We start from the raw sequence: 17,626 nt of genomic DNA, 5'->3' as shown, positions 1-17,626 counted from the left end.
TTAGACTGCAAGCTCTTGTGAGCAGGGCCATCGGATCAGAGGTTAACTATAGAAAAAGAAGACCCTATGAATGTTGGGGTACCCCCAGTGGCTTAGGGTATTCAGTTTGGCAGTCGATTGCAAGCTCCTGAGAGCAGTGTACTTGGCAGTCTCCATTAGACAAGGAATACGGCACAACAATGATGCCTTAGATCAGGGGGGTAACTATAAAAGAAAGGATACCCCCAGATGTATAGGGGACCCAGTGGGGCACAGACTGATAGGCAGACTCAGTATATGTTAATGAAAAGTGTTTAATTCACTGACTTTAGTAGGGCCATGCTGTGATGTCCTGTAACATTTAAATTGCAAGCTCTTGTGAGCAGGATCTTCAGATTTGGGGGGTAACTATAGAAGAAGACCCTGTGGCTGATGGGGTTCCCCTTGTGGTATAGGGGACCCAGTTGGGCACTGATTGATAGACAATCTCAGTATTTGTTAATGAAAAATGTTTTATTCCCTAACTTTAGTGGGGCTCTGTTGTGATGTCCTGTAACATCTAGTTACACTGTTGCTTTAGACTGCAAGCTCTTGTGAGCAGGGCCCTCAGATCAGAGGGTAACTATAGAAGAAGAAGACTCTATGACTGTTGGGGTACCCCCAGTGGCTTAGGGGATTCATTTGGGCAGTAGATTGCAAGCTCTTGAGAGCAGTGTACTTGGCAGCCTCCATTAGACAAGGAATATGGCACAACAATGATGCTCTAGATCAGGGGGGTAAATATAAAAAAGAAGACCCCGTGACTTCTGGGGTTCCCCTTGTGATATAGGGGACCCGGTGGGGCACAGACTGATAGGCAGACTCAGTATATGTTAATATACTGCTGCTGTGATATCCCCTAAGGCCCTAACATTTAAAGTTACAGCATTGCTTTAGATTGCAAGCTCTTGTGAGCAGGGCCATCAGATAAAGATTTGCGCCATCGCGTCGCGTATCCTTTGTTTGCTAATCATTGTAAGACCTGATTGTTATAAACTGTCGCTGTAAATGCGTCTAGTCGCACAGGGTAAGCGGAGGGCTCCGGCTGCTAAAGGGTTAATGAGAGAGGTCGGACGAGATGTTGGTGAGGAGTTGGGAGTGAGGGACAGACTTGAGGGGAGGAGGATCAGGGTTTGACTTTGTTTTATTTAGGAGCCCGGGGGAAGCAGCAGAGCGTGTCTGGGAGGCGATAGAGTCATATGTATAATATATACCGACTCACTCAGCTGCCGCTCATCTCTCCCAGCGACTGCGACACACGCACAGTGACAGGGGGCGACATCGCAGGAATAAAATAGCGAGAGGCGCAGAGACAGCGCAGGGCTGAGGTGGTGGAAGTGGAAGACTTGGGCTACAATAGCGATAAACGCACAAGTTCAGTTTCTCCTGGACCAAGAAGCAACGCTAACCTGGGAGGGAACAGAAGCTGAGAGTGTTGCACAGCGAGTGACTGGAACAACAACACACGCCATCCGCTTGTACCGACCATCACCTGCGACTCGCTGCTTCTCTCCCTATGGACTGCGACTCACTGCCTCTTCCTCCTCTTCACTGATGGACAAGTCCCAGGACCTTTGTGTGATGCTGAAACCCCCCCAATCACCAGCAATGGAGCCCCTACCCCACCAACCCTCTGCCTGGGATCTGCTGTGAGTCTCTCCCGACCCCCCAAATCCCAACACGTGTTCTGATACCATCGCCCCATCGATCCCTGTGGGTTATTGGAACAAGAACTTCTCAGGTAAGAGGGAATCTAAACTGCCTCCTACATCTGGGAGGATCCCAACAGGTGTCAAGAGTGAGACTTTAATCCATTTACTTCTAACTACTCCCTCATTAACTCCATTATTCCTTGGGCTCTGACTTTAAAGGGGAACTCCACCCAAAAGCTGTTTTTTTCCATAATGAAAGAAAATGTAACCCCTAAAGGCCCCATACACGAGCCGATAAAAGCTGCTGACAGACTGAGTCTACCGATTATTGGCCCGTGTGTGGGGCCCTCCGATGGGCTTCCTAGATCAATATCTGTCCGAAAGTCAGGCAGATCTTGTTCGGGCAGGTTGAAAAATCCAGTTGGACGCCTGTATGTGGTCCCGCCAGTATAGGATCCATTATGATCCAATCGTTCAACCCTAGGGCCCATGATCGCATCAGCCCAATATCGCCCACTTCAATGTGGGCATATCTGTGTCGCCAAACGAGCAGATCTCTACTTCTATGGCCACCTAAGTCCCTTTCCAATAAACATCAATGAAAACTTGCCAATGGCTTGAATGTTATGTGCAAAGCTGGCCATAGACGCAAAGATTTGATCTTACGAATCTCCGTTGCGTACGATTTTCGGGCCGTGTGTGGAGTGTCCTGACATTTTTCGTGCCATGGCGATCGGTCGTTCAGTTGATTGGACAGGTTAGAAATAGTGATGGGCGAATTTCTCCTGCTTCGCTGAAAAAAAATTGTGAAACGCCAAAAAATATGTGGTGAAATCGGAAGGTTTCACAAAAAAATCGTGAAATTCAAACATTTTCATGGAAAAATAGTGAAATTCGAACATTTTCTCGGAAAAATGGTGAAATTCGAATATTTTCACGAAAAAATTGTGAAAATCAGATATTTTCTTGAAGAATCATGAAAATCGGAAATTGACTTTTCGCGGGAGATTCGCAAATCTATTCGCCTGTGGCGAAACGGGGAAATTTGCCGCAAATTTGTGCCAGGCGAATTTATTCGCCCATCACTAGTTAGAAAATTTCTGTCGGCTGCCGAAAATATCTCTGCGTGTATTGCCGATCTGACAATATCAGTGGGAGACTCACCAGCTTTTGTCGGACATAACTTTCGTATGATTGCTGTCAGGGGCAGAACATCGGCTGATCTGTTCTTTTACTCCTTTATTTGATCTGAATGGTTAGTGGCAGCTCGGGAGATGGCATTGAACGATCGTTCGTCCGATATGAAGATAAATCTGCACGTCTATGGCCATTTTAAATGTAATTCCTATTGCAGGCTGTGCGTCTGCTTATCCCTTTCTCTCCTCCGCTTTTGCCTCTTGAAACAATGTAGCAGCCATTGCTCCTTTCCAGGATGCTGCTACATTGTCTCAGGAGTCGGAGCCAGGAGTGCAGAGAGAATATAAATATCAGACAGCTACTGCTGTGATAAGCAATTGCAAGTAACTTTAAAGCTACTGAATGTTTATAATGAATGTATATTGGAAAGCTGCTCACTATCCCGTTTTCCTTCATTATGCAAAAAAAAAAAAAAAAAAATGTTTTGTTTTGGGTGGAGTTCCCCTTTAAGTGTTAAATCACGAATAGCGTGGTGTGAATGCAGGGGGCTGTGATCAAAGGGCAGTTTGGTGATAATTGAATTGTGGCAGTTTATAAAGTCCCCTTTCTTGTCTCTGTGTATCCAGGCTGGGGACTGCGCATCATCTGAACTGCTTGCCAGAAGAGCTGCTACTTTATCTCCCCGCCAGGAAGGATACCATCTATTTTCTATCATTATTTCTCTCTCATTCACCGGAACTTGGCGATTTCAAAGGCCGTCCAAATGCAGTTTCAACTATTTTCATTTGCCCTGATCGCCCTGAACTGTGTGGATTACAGTCACTGCCAAGCCAATCGCTGGAGACGGAGCAAGAGAGGTCAGTGCCCGGGGAGGGAAGGATCGGCTCAGCCTGTAACTGATCCCCAAATACACACGTGTCTGGCTAGTAACACTGTCCCCGTGTTTGCCCCGCGGGGAGTTGTTGGGATCTGATTCCCAGTCGCTGCTCACGTGGTGCTTTCAGTGTGGACAATAGGTGGTGTCAGGGGCGTAACTATAGAGGAAGCAGACCCTGCGGTTGCAGGGGAGCCCAGGAGTGTAGGGGGCCCAGTGAGACCCTAATTAATTAGCAATTTTAATATATCTTGGTAAAATAGGCAACTTATAAATATTTTGGGGCCCTAAATTGAATTTGCTATGGGGCCCAGTAACAACTAGTTACGCCACTGGGTGGTGTTATGGTATAGGCACTGGAGATGAGCTCAAAGGGGTCGCTCCTTATTGGCTGCGGAGATTGTAATAACTGGAGAGGGAACTTGGAATAAGAATTGGCGAGGTGCAAGGCACAGTGATATTTGGGGGGCTGCTTTGGGGGACTGTCTGTTCATCGCTTCTCCTTTATCATAGGGAGGCATGGTATTGGTCAGAATCCAGCCAGGGTAAGAACTGGCATTCATGCGTATCGGCTGTCCTAATGTTTCATATTTCTGACACTTTGATAAAGTGACAGTTAGAATCTTTGTGGGAATTAATGGGGGTGCCTGGCAAATGTTCAACCAAAAAAGGGGCAACTAATTCTAAAAAACCTTAAACACATCTTGGAACTTGGGATAAGAATTGGCAAGGAGCAAGGCACAGTGATATTTGGGGGACGGTCTGTTCATTGCTTCTCCTTTATCATAGGGAGGCAGAGTGTTACTCAGGATCCGGCCAGGGTAAGAACTGGCATTCATGTGTATCGGCTTCCCTAATATTTCATATTTCTGACACTCTGATAAAGTGACAGTTAGAATCTTTGTGGGAATTAATGGGGGTGCCTGGCAAATGTTCAACCAAAAAAGGTTTAACCAATCCCAAAAAAGCTTAAACACATCTTGGAACTTGAGATAAGAATTGGCGAGGTGCAAGGCACAGTCACCCCGTGACATTTGGGGGGCTGCTTTGGGGGACTGTCTGTTCTTAGCATTGCTTCTCCTTTATCATAGGGAGGCCTGGAAGCCAGGGTAAGAACGGGCATTCATGCTGATTGGTTGTGCTAATATTTCATACTTCTGCCACTCTGATAAGGTGACAGTTGCATGAATGAATGGGGTGCCTGGCAAATGCTCGACCATAAAGGGGGAAACTAATCCCAAAAAAGATTAAAGGGGTGGTTTACCTTTAAAGGGATACTGTCATGGGAAAAAAAAAATTTTTCAAAATGAATCAGTTAATAGTGCTGCTCCAGCAGAATTCTGCACTGAAATCCATTTCTCAAAAGAGCAAACAGATTTTTTTATATTCAATTTTGAAATCTGACACGGGGCTAGACAATTTGTCAATTTCCCAGCTGCCCCATGTCATGTGACTTGTGCCTGCACTTCAGGAGAGTAATGCTTTTTGGCAGGCTGCTGTTTCTCCTTCTCAATGTAACTGAATGTGTCTCAGTGGGACATGGGTTTTTACTATTGAGTGTTGTTCTTAGATCTACCAGGCAGCTGTTATCTTGTGTTAGGGAGCTGTTATCTGGTTACCTTCCCATTGTTCTTTTGTTTGGCAGCTGGGGGGAAAAGGGAGGGGGTGATAATCACTCCAACTTGCATTACAGCAGTAAAGAGTGATTGAAGTTTATCAGAGCACAAGTCACATGACATGGGGCAGCTGGGAAATTGACAAAATGTCTAGCCCCATGTCAGATTTCAAAATTGAATATAAAAAAATCTGTTTGCTCTTTTGAGAAATGGATTTCAGTGCAGAATTCTGCTGGAGCAGCACTATTAACTGATTCAATTTTAAAAAAAAAATTTTTCCCATGACAGTATCCCTTTAAGGTAATTTTTAGTAGGTTATAGAATGGCTAATTCTAAGCAACTTTTCAAGTGGTCTTTTTTTTTTATATAGTTTAATTATTTGCTTTCTTCTGACTCTTGCCAGCTTTCACACGGGGGTCGCTTATTGTTATTGCTACTTTTTATTACTCCTCTTTCTGTTCAGCCCCTTTCCTGTTCCTAGTCTCTTATTCAAATCCGTGCATGGTTGCTAGGATAATTTGCACCCCAGCAACCCTGCATTATTCAACTGCAGAGCTGCTGAATAAAAAGCTAAATAACTTAAAGACCACAAATAATAAAAAATGAAAACCAATTGCAAATGGTCTCAGAATATCACTCTCTACATCATACTAAAAGTTAACTCAAAGGTGAACAACCCCTTTAATTCTTCCAGCGAAACAGTATGGCATGTCTCTTCCACAACCCTATTGTGGTTGGTGGGATGCAGGAGAGGGAGCTGTTATACAATATAATCTGTCCTTACACACACACAGACTCGCACAATCATGTGCAATTTCGGGCCGACCCCATTTGGTTGAGGGCGAGTTCTGGCTGCTCTCACTGCCCGCGACCTTACACTGTCGGCTTCCGGTTTTATAGGCGCGAGCCTGCCCGTCCCGCCCCTTTTGTGATGTCATCCATGGGGTGGTCTGGCGCGGGTCTATAATAGGAAGACAGAAGTAAGGGGCGGGCATGGATCGGAGGCATGCGGGTCGGGGGTAGGTCGGGAAAAACTCACATCACTAATGCTATGGCCATCCGGCCCGCTTATAATAACTGGCTGAATAAATCGAATAAAGCCAGAAATACTATGAGAAGTAGAGCAATGTTATGAATAGACTGGAGCTTATCCTTATTTCTGGCCCTCCTTCAGCTGCTCCAGACTCTGGAATCCTGGTTGGAAAATACATACTGAATTGGCAAAGGTGGGCTTTTTTAATTCGACACTACGGCAGCAGCTCTTGCCCTGGAAAGGGTTAATTCCCGAGTGGCATTCCTGTCCCCAAGGCGACCGATCATCGGTGGGGGAATTTAGCCGGTGACTTCGTTAGCACCGATCACTTAAATGTCCATCGGGCAGCAGCACGTTCTGGAGAGACCTCACCGCCACTTTGAGGTGCACGGGGGGCTTCCAAATGTGCTCCGTCTGCTTTCAATTAACTGGTATTTGGCTGAAAAAAGATAGTAACAGTGGTTTTGCTGTACCATGTACATGTAACACTGCACTGTGAGTTTTTCCTTCTTCTTTATAAATATAATGCCATGACCGGAGATTATAAGGCAATATAAAATCCCTGCTTCTAATAAAACATAGAATTAACTTTTCTGAGCTCCACCTGCAAACCGTATGGCCAACGATAGACCCACGTTAATATCTGAAATTAGAGCTCCGGGAGGACAAGGCGCATGCCAAGTATGTGTTCTTTAGGCCTCGTTCCCAAGGAAGTTTTGGAATTATTGATGCACATCAATCAGAACTCATAGTGCAAACCCGGGCAAAATGTATTTATAGCCCCTCTGTGTTCCATTCGAACCTTGGAACTGCTGGAATGATTCTCCTACCTGCCTCAAGATTCTATATTAGCAGCCTTTGATATGATGTGGTTAGTGATATACTGAGACAATTTACAAGTGGTCAGCAATTTCAGCAGTTGTCTGGTTGCTAGGGTAAATTATTCGGTTGCTAGGGTTTGATTTACCCTAGCAACTAGGCAGTGGCTTGAGTGACCATCTGTAAGATGACTAGAGAACAGCCTGAATATAAACATAACTAATAAAGAGCGACAATAACATTTTAGCCATACAGAACAATAGTTTGGTTGTTGGGGTCAGTGACCCCTCTAACAACTTCACGGCATTTAAAACTGGAAGCTGGAACAGGCCAGAAGAGGAAGGCAAATCATCCAAAATTAAAAAATGTAAAGTTGCTAAGAAAAGGATATTCTATAACATAGTAAAAGGTAAATTAAAGGGAACTAGCCCTTTAAATAGATTTCTAGCTTTGAGTGCGTTGAGTTGTAACAGATGTAACGACGCAGACTGAAACGTGCCAGATACGTTGTTGCATTCAGTCGAATTGTTTCTCTATATTGGTTACATTTTATGTAGAACTAGGGGAGAATCTGGGGACGTTGTGCCAAGAATGGCGTCTTGACCCCCAAAAAAGTCTGAAAACCACAGCTGCTGAATATTAGCGGAGACGCTTGGCATTCAACCACACTTCCTTTTTTACAAATATGTAATAGTTCAAGTATTTCAAATAAGATTTTGTTTCCTATTAAATGTTACTGCTCTGCTGAGCTGGGGGAGCGGTGTTAGAGTAGCATGGGGGTAACGTCTAACGTCATTGGCTATACATATCCCTCCATCTACTGTATACATTAATGCCATTCTTAATGGATTTTCTTTAATTCCAGGATTTGATTTGATATGAATATCTGCAAATAATTTAATGACTGCCAGAAAAAGTTGAGACCCAAATAGTTGCGAGCGTTCACACAATGGCGAGTATATGTTCCGCATATGGCTGGGTTTATTTGGTTTAGATGACAGACATGTGCTGTTACAATTGGGATATACTTCACTGCACACGGAGCCTGACCGAGAGCACACAAAATATTATTCACGCAGAGAGAGAATGGCTAAGGATGTCAGACAGAGTAAATCAATACTTGTTTATTTTTTGCCTGAAATATTTTATTATAAGAGTATACAGTGGGAAACACTTGCTTCCATATAAGGTACTAGGAAATCCACACAAGGAACAAATGAACATAGAGATCTCTACAGATACTGTCCTGTTGGGAATTGAACCTTGGTCCTCAGTGCTGAGGTTCTAGGTTCAGTTCCCACCTGGGCACTTTCTGTATAGAGTTTGTATGTTTTCCCTAGTTTTGACAGAACTGCCTCTCATAATATACCAACGTGCTGGTAGGTTCATTGGTTTCTTAAAACTGACTAGTGTTATCTATTTGACTTTCTTCCTCCCAGGCGCGCTCCAGGTTGTTTTGCCGCCTGAGGCAGCGTTTAAAATGCCGCCCCCCCTGCCCTTCGTACTTACCTTAAAATCGCCAACGCGTGTCCAGGGGGGGCCGCATTGCCAGCGCAGAGAGCGATATTGCGCTCTCTGCGCTAGAAAAGCCGAATTTCCGGTTTAGAAACCGGAAATTCGGATCTTAAAGTTACAAGGAGCGGCTTTTTGCCGCCCCTTGTAACTGCTGGGGAGATGCCGCCTGAGGCAAGGTACTCACCTTGCCTCATGGCAGAAACGCCCCTGCTTCCTCCCATCTTGTGTCTGCTGCGTTGAGCATTCAAAGCGATATACTCTGGCAGTAGTGGAAGCGTGTAGTTGTGAGTGAGTTGGCTTTTGGGCATGTGCATGATGTTACTAGGATGAGAAGGTCTGGACCTAAAGGGTAATATATAGTGATGAGCACAATTTTTAGTGAAGTTTTGCCATGGAAACAACACTCGAATGTGGGTACCAAAAAAGATTTGTTGTGCGTCAAGTTTTGGCGCCGATAGACTTCAATGCATTTTGACGAATTTTGGCGTTTCATGAAATTTCGGTGAAGAGAAACGGGGCAGATTCGTCCATCACTATATTAAGACTGATAATTTGCATGGGGCTGCTGTACATAAATAATCTTGCAGCTAGTGATGTATGAGCCGGCCCTAAACCTGTGGCTCCTGCACAAAATCTTCAGGTCTCTCCTCACTTGTGACCTAGTACTGCCGGCTTCTGGCACCTAAATTTATAGACTCATGCCCACCCCACCCCTATTGTGACATCACTGTAGGGGGGGTCGGTCAATAAATAGAGGGGGAATGCCGGGCTGGATGCGGGTCGAGAATTTCTCCACTACTTGAAGCAAGCGTATAGGCTAAATATACATTTTTTTTACTATAAAGGGATACTGCCATGGGAATTTTTTTTTTCAAAATTAATCAGTTAATAGTGCTGCTCCAGCAGAATTCTGCACTGAAAACCATTTCTCAAAAGAGCAAACAGATTTTTTTATATTCAATTTTGAAATCTGACATGGGGCTAGACATATTGTCAATTTCCCAGCTGCCCCAAGTCATGTGTTTTGTGCTCTGATAAACTTCAATCATTCTTTACTGCTGCACTGCAAGTTGGAGTGATATCAACCCCCTCCCTTCCCCCCCAGCAGCCAATCAAAAGAACAATGGGAAGGTAACCAGATAACAGTTCCCTAACACAAGATAACAGCTCCCTGGTAGATCTAAGAACAACACTCAATAGTAAAACCCATGTCCCAATGAGACACATTCAGTTACATTGAGAAGGAAAAACAGCAGCCTGCCAGAAAGCATTTCTCTCCTAAAGTGCAGGCACAAGTCACATAACCAGGGGCAGCTGGGAAATTGACAAAAAGTCTAGCCCCATGTCAGATTTCAAAATTGAATATAAAAAAATCTGTTTGCTCTTTTGAGAAATGGATTTCAGTGCAGAATTCTGCTGGAGTAGCATTATTAACTGATGTGTTTTGAAAAAAACATGTTTTCCAATGACAGGATCCCTTTAAATATACAGGTTATCCCGAAAACCATTATCGCGAAAGCTCAGAATTACAGAAAGGCTGTCTCCCATAGACTCCATTTTATCCAAATAATTAAAATTTTTAAAAATGATTTCCTTTTTCTCTGTAATAATTAGGGATGCACTGACTCCACTATTTTGGATTTGGCCGAACCCTCGAATCCTTCGCAAAAGATTTGCCCGAATACCGAACCGAATCATGTGCAAATTACGGGTGGGAAGGGGAAAACAGTTTTTACTTGTTTTGTGACAAAAAAGTCACACAATTTTCCTCCCGCCCCTAATTTGCATATGCAAATTAGGATTCGGTTCTGCCAGGCAGAAGGATTCTGTCGAATCCGATTCCCGAACTAAATGCCGAACCGAATCCTGGATTCGGTGCATCCCTAGTAATAATAAAACAGTACCTTGTACTTGATCCCAACTAAGATATAATTAATCCTTACTGGAGGCAAAACCAGCCCATTGGGTTTATTTAATGTTTACATGATTTTCTGGTATCAGTCTTGAACCAAACAATCTTCTTATACTGTATGGAATAAAATGCAACTGCTCCTGGATGGGGTGGGGGTTACTAATTCGGAATAATCCCCTTGTATATGGCAGCGTCTGAGTGTACGTATCTGTTTTTCCCTAAAATGAATATTTACAAGCAGATATAGCGGGTGCTGCTCTGTGCCGTGTTTTTAGTGCAGTAAATAATGGATGGTTAATGCTTCTAACGATAACAATGACGATAAATATATTTACAGGCTTCCCGGCTAAATTGAAAGCATAAAGCTGAGAATACTCCGGGGACGAGGATCACATAACCCTGTTATTGATCTTGTAATTGTACATGTGGTTTCTAGTAAGTACCACTAGAGCAGTCTCTTGTAACATCCAAATGTCATCCGTTCCTGACTAATCATCTGGCCGGGGTTTAGCCCTAGAGAAATCTCACTCACCACCACTTACATTGATGTTTTTATAAGGTCCCAAATCTCTTGTATATCCTCAGGCCTGTGGACTGATCTGTCTATTCAGTAAGTGCCAACTGTTCCCATTATTTCCCTACTACAGGTATGGGATCTAGTGATGGGTGAATTTGTACCATTTCGCTTCGCCACGAATTTCTTGAAACTGGCGAAAAATTTGTGAAACGGCAATTTTGACACCGGCGTCAAAGTTGACACCGACACCCATTAAAGTCAATGGGCGTCCATTTATGTCATCGCTGGCGTCGAAAAAACTTTGATGCCGACTCGAAACCGTCGCAACATTTTTCACCAGCAGCGAATTTTCTCAGCAAATTTGAGAATTTACTCGGCAGCGGCGAAACGGGCAAATTCACGCCTGGTGAATAAATTCGCCCATCACTAATGGGATCCATTATCTGGAAACTTATTATACAGAAAGCTCCAAAATACAGAAAGATCGTCTCCCATAGACTCCATTATAATCAAATAATCCAGATTTTTGAAATTGATTTAATTTTTCTCTGTAATAATTAGGGATGCACCAAATCCACTATTTTGGATTCGGCCGAACCCCTGAATTCTTTGCAAAAGTTTCAGTCGAATACCAAACCGAATCCTAATTTGCATATGCAAATTAGGGATGGAAAGGGGAAAACGTTCAGATTCAGTTCAACCGGGCAAAAGGATTCAGCCGAATCTGAATCCTGCTGAAAAGACCGAATACCGAACTGATTCCTGGATTCAGTGTATCCCTAGTAATAATAAAACAGTCGCTTGTACCAACTAAGATATAATTAATCCTTATTGGAAGCAAAACCAGCCTCTTAAATGTATTTAGTGTTTACATGATTTTCTAGTAGACTTAAGGTATGAAGATCCAAATTAAAGAAAGGTCCATTATCTGGAAAACCCCAGGTCCCAAGCATTCTGGATAACAGGTCCTGTTAGAAAGGAATATATCAATTAACAGGGAGCCTAATCTAAACACTAATGACACAGCGCCTCTAGTGGACAGATAAGCAAGTTTACTTTGGTGAAGTGTCAGAACATCCAATTACTGCGTATTTGCATTTATACTGATGAATGGGGGCTGCCATATTGCTTGTCTATACAGGCTGTAGTGAGACTGCACCCCTAGAAAGCGAACACTGATCAGAGCCCTGTTTTAGTCTAGGAATAAACTTTCATACTAAGGGCTATGATGTTTTTAGTTTCATGCATGGCATATGCTTATATAATATGAGCGCTACATTTTGTGGCTGGTTTTTATAGGGATGCACCGAATCCAGGCTTCTGTTCGGGATTTGGACAACATTCTTCCTTTTTTTTTTTTTTTTTTTTTTTTTTCTTTTGAAATTCTTTTTATTGAGATTTTCAATAAAATACAAGTATATGACAATATGAACATTCTTCCTTTTTCAGCAGGATTCAGCCGAATCCTTGTGTTGGCCGAACCAAATCTTAATTTGCATATGTAAATTGTGGGCAGGGCGGGATTTCACGTGACTTTTTGTCACAAAACAAGGAAGTAAACTAATTTTTTTCCACTTTTTCCTTTCCCGCCCTTAATTTGCATATGCAAATTCAGTATTCGACCGAATCTTCCACTAAGGATTTGGCCGAATCCAAAATAGTGGATTTGGTGCATCCCTAGTTTTTTGTTGAATAACAGTCTCAGTGGTGCCATTATACCTTCATTTTCCCCTTGGAAATATAAAGAAGGATATAGTGCACAGTTTATATTTATTACTGATTTAGCATTCACTTCCTTGTCTAAGCATTATTGAATCTCGGGCTGCCTGGCCACAATCTACTTATCTCCCATAGTCCCCCTATCGCACACCTCCCAACATTTTGGAAATAAAAAGAGGGACAAAAAAGTTGCCATGCGTAGTGTGGCAAAATGTTTTGACCAAGCCCATTTTTGTGGCCACACCCCCTAATTACCATGTTCATTTTACAGGCAGGTTATAAAAGTTTGAACATATTTCTGTGTTTTTTCAGTTATTACAGTTTTGCTAATGAAGGTGAATTGCCCTTTAAGCTGTGAGTCTAACTTTTCCCAAGGGACCTGTTATCTTATTATATTGTTACAATTACTTATTTGCTTATCTAGATACATTTGAATTGTTACAAATGTATCTTATCTTCTGTTGTGGCTGTTCTGGGCTCTCTGCCAAAAGCCAATCAAGTTAGAAACTTTGTTTCTTTTTCTGTCTGTTCAGTGCAGAGAAAAACGAGACTTTCCAGTACCAACGAGGGACTGCGGGTTGAGCCGTCAAAAGAGGGACAGTTGGGAAGTATGCTATGGTTTTATAAAACTGTTACAAGAAGAAGGTGCTCTTTGCAGAAACCAGAGGAATAACTACAGAGGAAACAGACAATGCAGCTCAAGGGTGAATAGGGGGCCACAGGAGCTAATACTTTAAGTTAACCTTTAGCATATTGTACAATGCCCAATTCTAAGCAACTTTCCATTTGGTCTTCATTATTTCTTTTTTTATATTTTTGAATCATTTGCCGCCTTCTTCTTCTGACTCTTTCCAGCTTTCAAGTGGGGGTCATTGAGCCCAGCAGGCAAAAAAAACAAACTATTGCTCTGCTAGGCTACAATTTTATTGTTATTGTTACATTTTATTTCTTATATTTGCATTCATATTCCAGTCTCTCATTCAGATGACTCCCTGATTGCTAAGGTAATTCGGACCCTAGCAACTGGATTAGGGTTGCCACCTGTCCGGTCAGTGATTGGCCGATTGCAGTGTCAATCAAGGGAATCCTGCTGGTTTTCCAAATAAGGAAAACCGGCAGGATTCCCTTGATTGACACTGCAATCGGCCAATCACTGATCGCTGTGTCATTGCCCCGCCCCCTGATGTCATGGACACGCCCATCAATGTCACAGTCTCACCCCCTGATGTCACAGCCCGCCCCCTGCCCGGTCTCCACCATTTCAAAAGGTGACAACCCTAAACTAGATTCTACAATTCCAAACTGGAGAGTGTCTGAACAAAAAGTATCATGGAAAAAAAAAATTTAAATTGATAAAAAATTAAAACCATTTTCATATTGTCTCCTCTCTACATCCTACTAAAAGTTAACTCGAAGGTGAACAACCCCTTTAGTTAGCAATTTCAACATATATTGATAAAGAGGTCATCTCTGGACATTTTGGAGGCCCTAAAATGAATTTGCTGTGGGGCCCGTAACACCTAGGAGGTTATTTATTAAAGTCTGAATGCCAAAAACTCAACATTTTTTCTATAAAATCCGAATTTTTTGTGAAAAAAAAAACTAGAATTTTTCGAGATTTATTATACCCCGAGAATGGAAAAAGTCTGAATCCAAAAATCCGGCATCTCAGACCTACTGAGGTTGTATATAAGTCACTGGGAGAGGTCCCTATCCTATTTGGAAGTTTCTGTGGTCTCCTCTGGAATTAGCCCAAAAATCCGACTAATTCTGACTTTTCGGGCAAAAACCCGAAAAATTTGGGCTTTCTCCTAAAAATGAAAACATATCGATTTTTTTTTTTTGTTGTTTGTGCCTGATCCGATTAAATCATGCTTTTTGTAATAATAAATAAGGTCCAATCGTGGATTCTAGTTTGGTCGGCCATTTTTATTAAAATAATCAGAAAAATTTGGATTTTGATAAATAAAACCTCTAGTGTTGAGTAGGGATGCATCGAATCCACTATTTTGGATTCGGCCGAATCCCCGAATCCTTCTTGGAAGATTCAGCCGAATTCCCCGAATCCATCTTGGAAGATTCGGCCGAATACCGAACCGAATCCGAATCCTAATTTGCATATGCAAAATAGGTGCGGGAAAGGTGGAAAAAATTGGTTTGCTACCTTGTTTTGTAACAAAAAGTCATGTGAAATCCCCCCCTCCCCACAATTTGCATATGCAAATTAGGATTCGGTTCGGCCAGGCCCAAGGATTCGGCCGAATCCGAATCCTGCTCAAAAAGGCCGAATCTTGGCCGAATCCCTAGAGTTGAGCCTGGGGAAAATAACGTCTTGAAATCCTTCTTAAATCTGTCTCTTCTCTGTAAAACAATAAGTATTTGAGCTCGGTGTTCCTTTAAGTCGGCAGTATTTTTTTATGATGCGTTGCATTTTTACATGAAAATAAATGGCCTGTCAGAGAGCAGAGCAGACCTGACTCACGGAGAAGGATGTATTGATCGAACGTAATGAGATCAGCTTGTGATTTGCGCATTTGTCCTAATGGGATGTTGTACACTCAGTCCTGTACGTGTAGTTCTAGACCTGGCGCGGGGAGTGCAGGGTAATCAAGTGACTTGTTCTTGGCTTCATGGAATTCAATCCCTGCTCAGTACACAGCTGCATTAAAGGGCTAGTTTGTGTTATTAGTTAAGTTTTAGGGCAGAGACACGCGAAGATTCGAGGAGATTTAGATGCCCAACGACAAATCAACTCTTCTTCGGGCGACTAATCTCCCTGAACTGCCTTCCGACTGGCTAGAATCTAAATCGCCGGGGGAATGGCACTCGGAGTGCTTTGTTTTCCGAATTTGCCTCACGAGGAAACTTCAGAAAATGAAGTGCTCCGAATGCCAGATTATAGCCGACAAGAAGGCTTTTCGGGGAGATTAGTCGCCCGAAGAAGAGGCACTGGATCTTTGCGTGTGTCTCTGCCCTTAGTATGTTATAGAGCAACTTTTTAACTGGTCTTCATTTTTTAATTTTTATTATTTATAGTTAACTATTTCCCTTCTTCTTCTGACTCTTTCTACTATGCGAATAGGAGTCACCGACCCCAGCAGTGCACAAACTATTGCTCTGTGTGTCTTCTTTTATTTTTCAATTGTTTATCATTCTATTCAGACCTCTCCTATTCCAGTCTCGCATTCAAAACACTGCCTGGTTGCTAGGGTAATCTGGACTCTAGCAACCAAATAGCCGCTGATATGCCAAAGGGGAGAACTGCTGAGTACATGGCTTAATCAATCAAAACCACAAATAAAAAAAAATATGAAGACAAACTGCAAAATGTCTCAGAATATCACTGTCTACTTCATACTAAAAGTTAAAGGGGAACTATTGTGAAAATGAAAATGTAATAAAAGCTTCCTCATACTGAAGTTAGTACCTTACTAAATACAATCAATTAAATGTTCTGTTCTGTTTGTGAAATAATCAAGTTTATCTTCACTATTCCTCTCTCAGCATCTGTTTCTCTTCATTCTGTCTTCATGCAGCAGTTGGGTGTCAGATATTCACTGACAGTTAGATCCAATATATCTTATAGGGGGGCTGTCAATGAATATCTAAAACCCAATTCCCCCATGACGACAGAATGAAGAGAAACAGATGCTGAGAGAGGGATAGTGAAGATAAACTTGATTATTTCAGAAACGGTACAGAATAATTAAGTGCATGTATTTAGAGAGTTTCTTACTTCAGAATGAGGAAGCATATACAATTTTCAATTTTGCGATAGTTCCCCTTTAATTTAAAGGCAGACCGCAAATTAAAGTTATATTTTTGTTAAAGGATATAAAGATTCTGTACCAGTACCACTTTGTGGGTTGATGAGGGGGTTGCTTATATTTAATTGGGCTATTTTACTACTTTGTGCAAGATCTGCATTGCTTTACTATACTGTTCTTCAGTTTACACCAAATCCGTCCATCTGGCAATGGAAAAACTTTTTTGACGCAGCAAATTGTCTCCGCAGTTTCACGAATATATTCACTGGTGGCGAAACTCAGAATTTCGTTGCAAATTTGTGCCTGGAGAATGTAATCACCTATTACTAATTAGTTATGATGAATGTGATATAGAACTTGTCTACATCAACACCGAAATCTGCTGTCCTCTTGCCGTCAGACTTTTATGTAGCCGGGCAGCCATAGCCACAGTTTATGTGTTTTCTGCTTAAAGGACAAGGAAAGTTAAACTAAAGAAGTAGCTAGAAATGTTTTACATTATGTTTTGTGCTTCTGTACCAGCCCAAGGCAACCACAGCCCTTTAGCAGTAAAGATCTGTGTCTCCAAAGATGCCCCAGTAGCTCCCCATCTTCTTTTCTGCTGATTCACTGCACATGCTCTGTGCTGCTGTCACTTACTGAGCTTAGGGACCCACTCACAATATACAGTACACATAGAATAGAAATGTCACAATATAAGGCTGATTAGTAATTAATACACATAATTACTACATGGCAGCACAGGAACCAGTGCAATTAGCATCAGAATTTAATAATCAGCAAACCTGTAGCATCAGCTTATATTACAGGGGAAGCTCATTTTCTGCTGGATAATTAGTGACGAGCCCTAAGCTTAGCTTCTCAACAGCCAATCAGAGCCCACTGAGCATGTGAGTGTCACAGACACTTTCCAAGATGGTGACCCCCTGTGACAAGTTTGAAGTCCTGGATCATTGCTGCTATTGACAAGCTGAAACTTTAGCCTCGTGCAATAAGTTCAGTATATAAAATATGCCATTTTCAGCCCTATTTGTTTTTATTGTTTGG

The 17,626-nt window shown here is 42.3% G+C and overlaps 1 protein-coding gene across 1 annotated transcript in view; it reads left to right on the top strand.

Moving 5' to 3' along the window:
* The first annotated feature begins 1,034 nt into the window (after positions 1 to 1,034).
* Positions 1,035 to 17,626, top strand: part of rspo2.S (R-spondin 2 S homeolog) — a 97,807-nt gene continuing 81,215 nt past the window's right edge. The window contains exons 1-2 of the mRNA XM_041567997.1: positions 1,035 to 1,759; positions 3,434 to 3,664. Of these exons, the coding sequence (XP_041423931.1) occupies positions 3,571 to 3,664 (94 nt within the window). The 5' untranslated portion in view covers positions 1,035 to 1,759; positions 3,434 to 3,570. The remainder of the gene's footprint in view (positions 1,760 to 3,433; positions 3,665 to 17,626) is intronic.

This window comes from Xenopus laevis, chromosome 6S, assembly GCF_017654675.1.
Source record: "Xenopus laevis strain J_2021 chromosome 6S, Xenopus_laevis_v10.1, whole genome shotgun sequence".
Lineage (NCBI taxonomy): Eukaryota > Metazoa > Chordata > Amphibia > Anura > Pipidae > Xenopus > Xenopus laevis.
The sequence above is the reverse complement of the archived record's forward strand: the minus strand, read 5'-3'. Positions and strand labels throughout refer to the sequence as shown.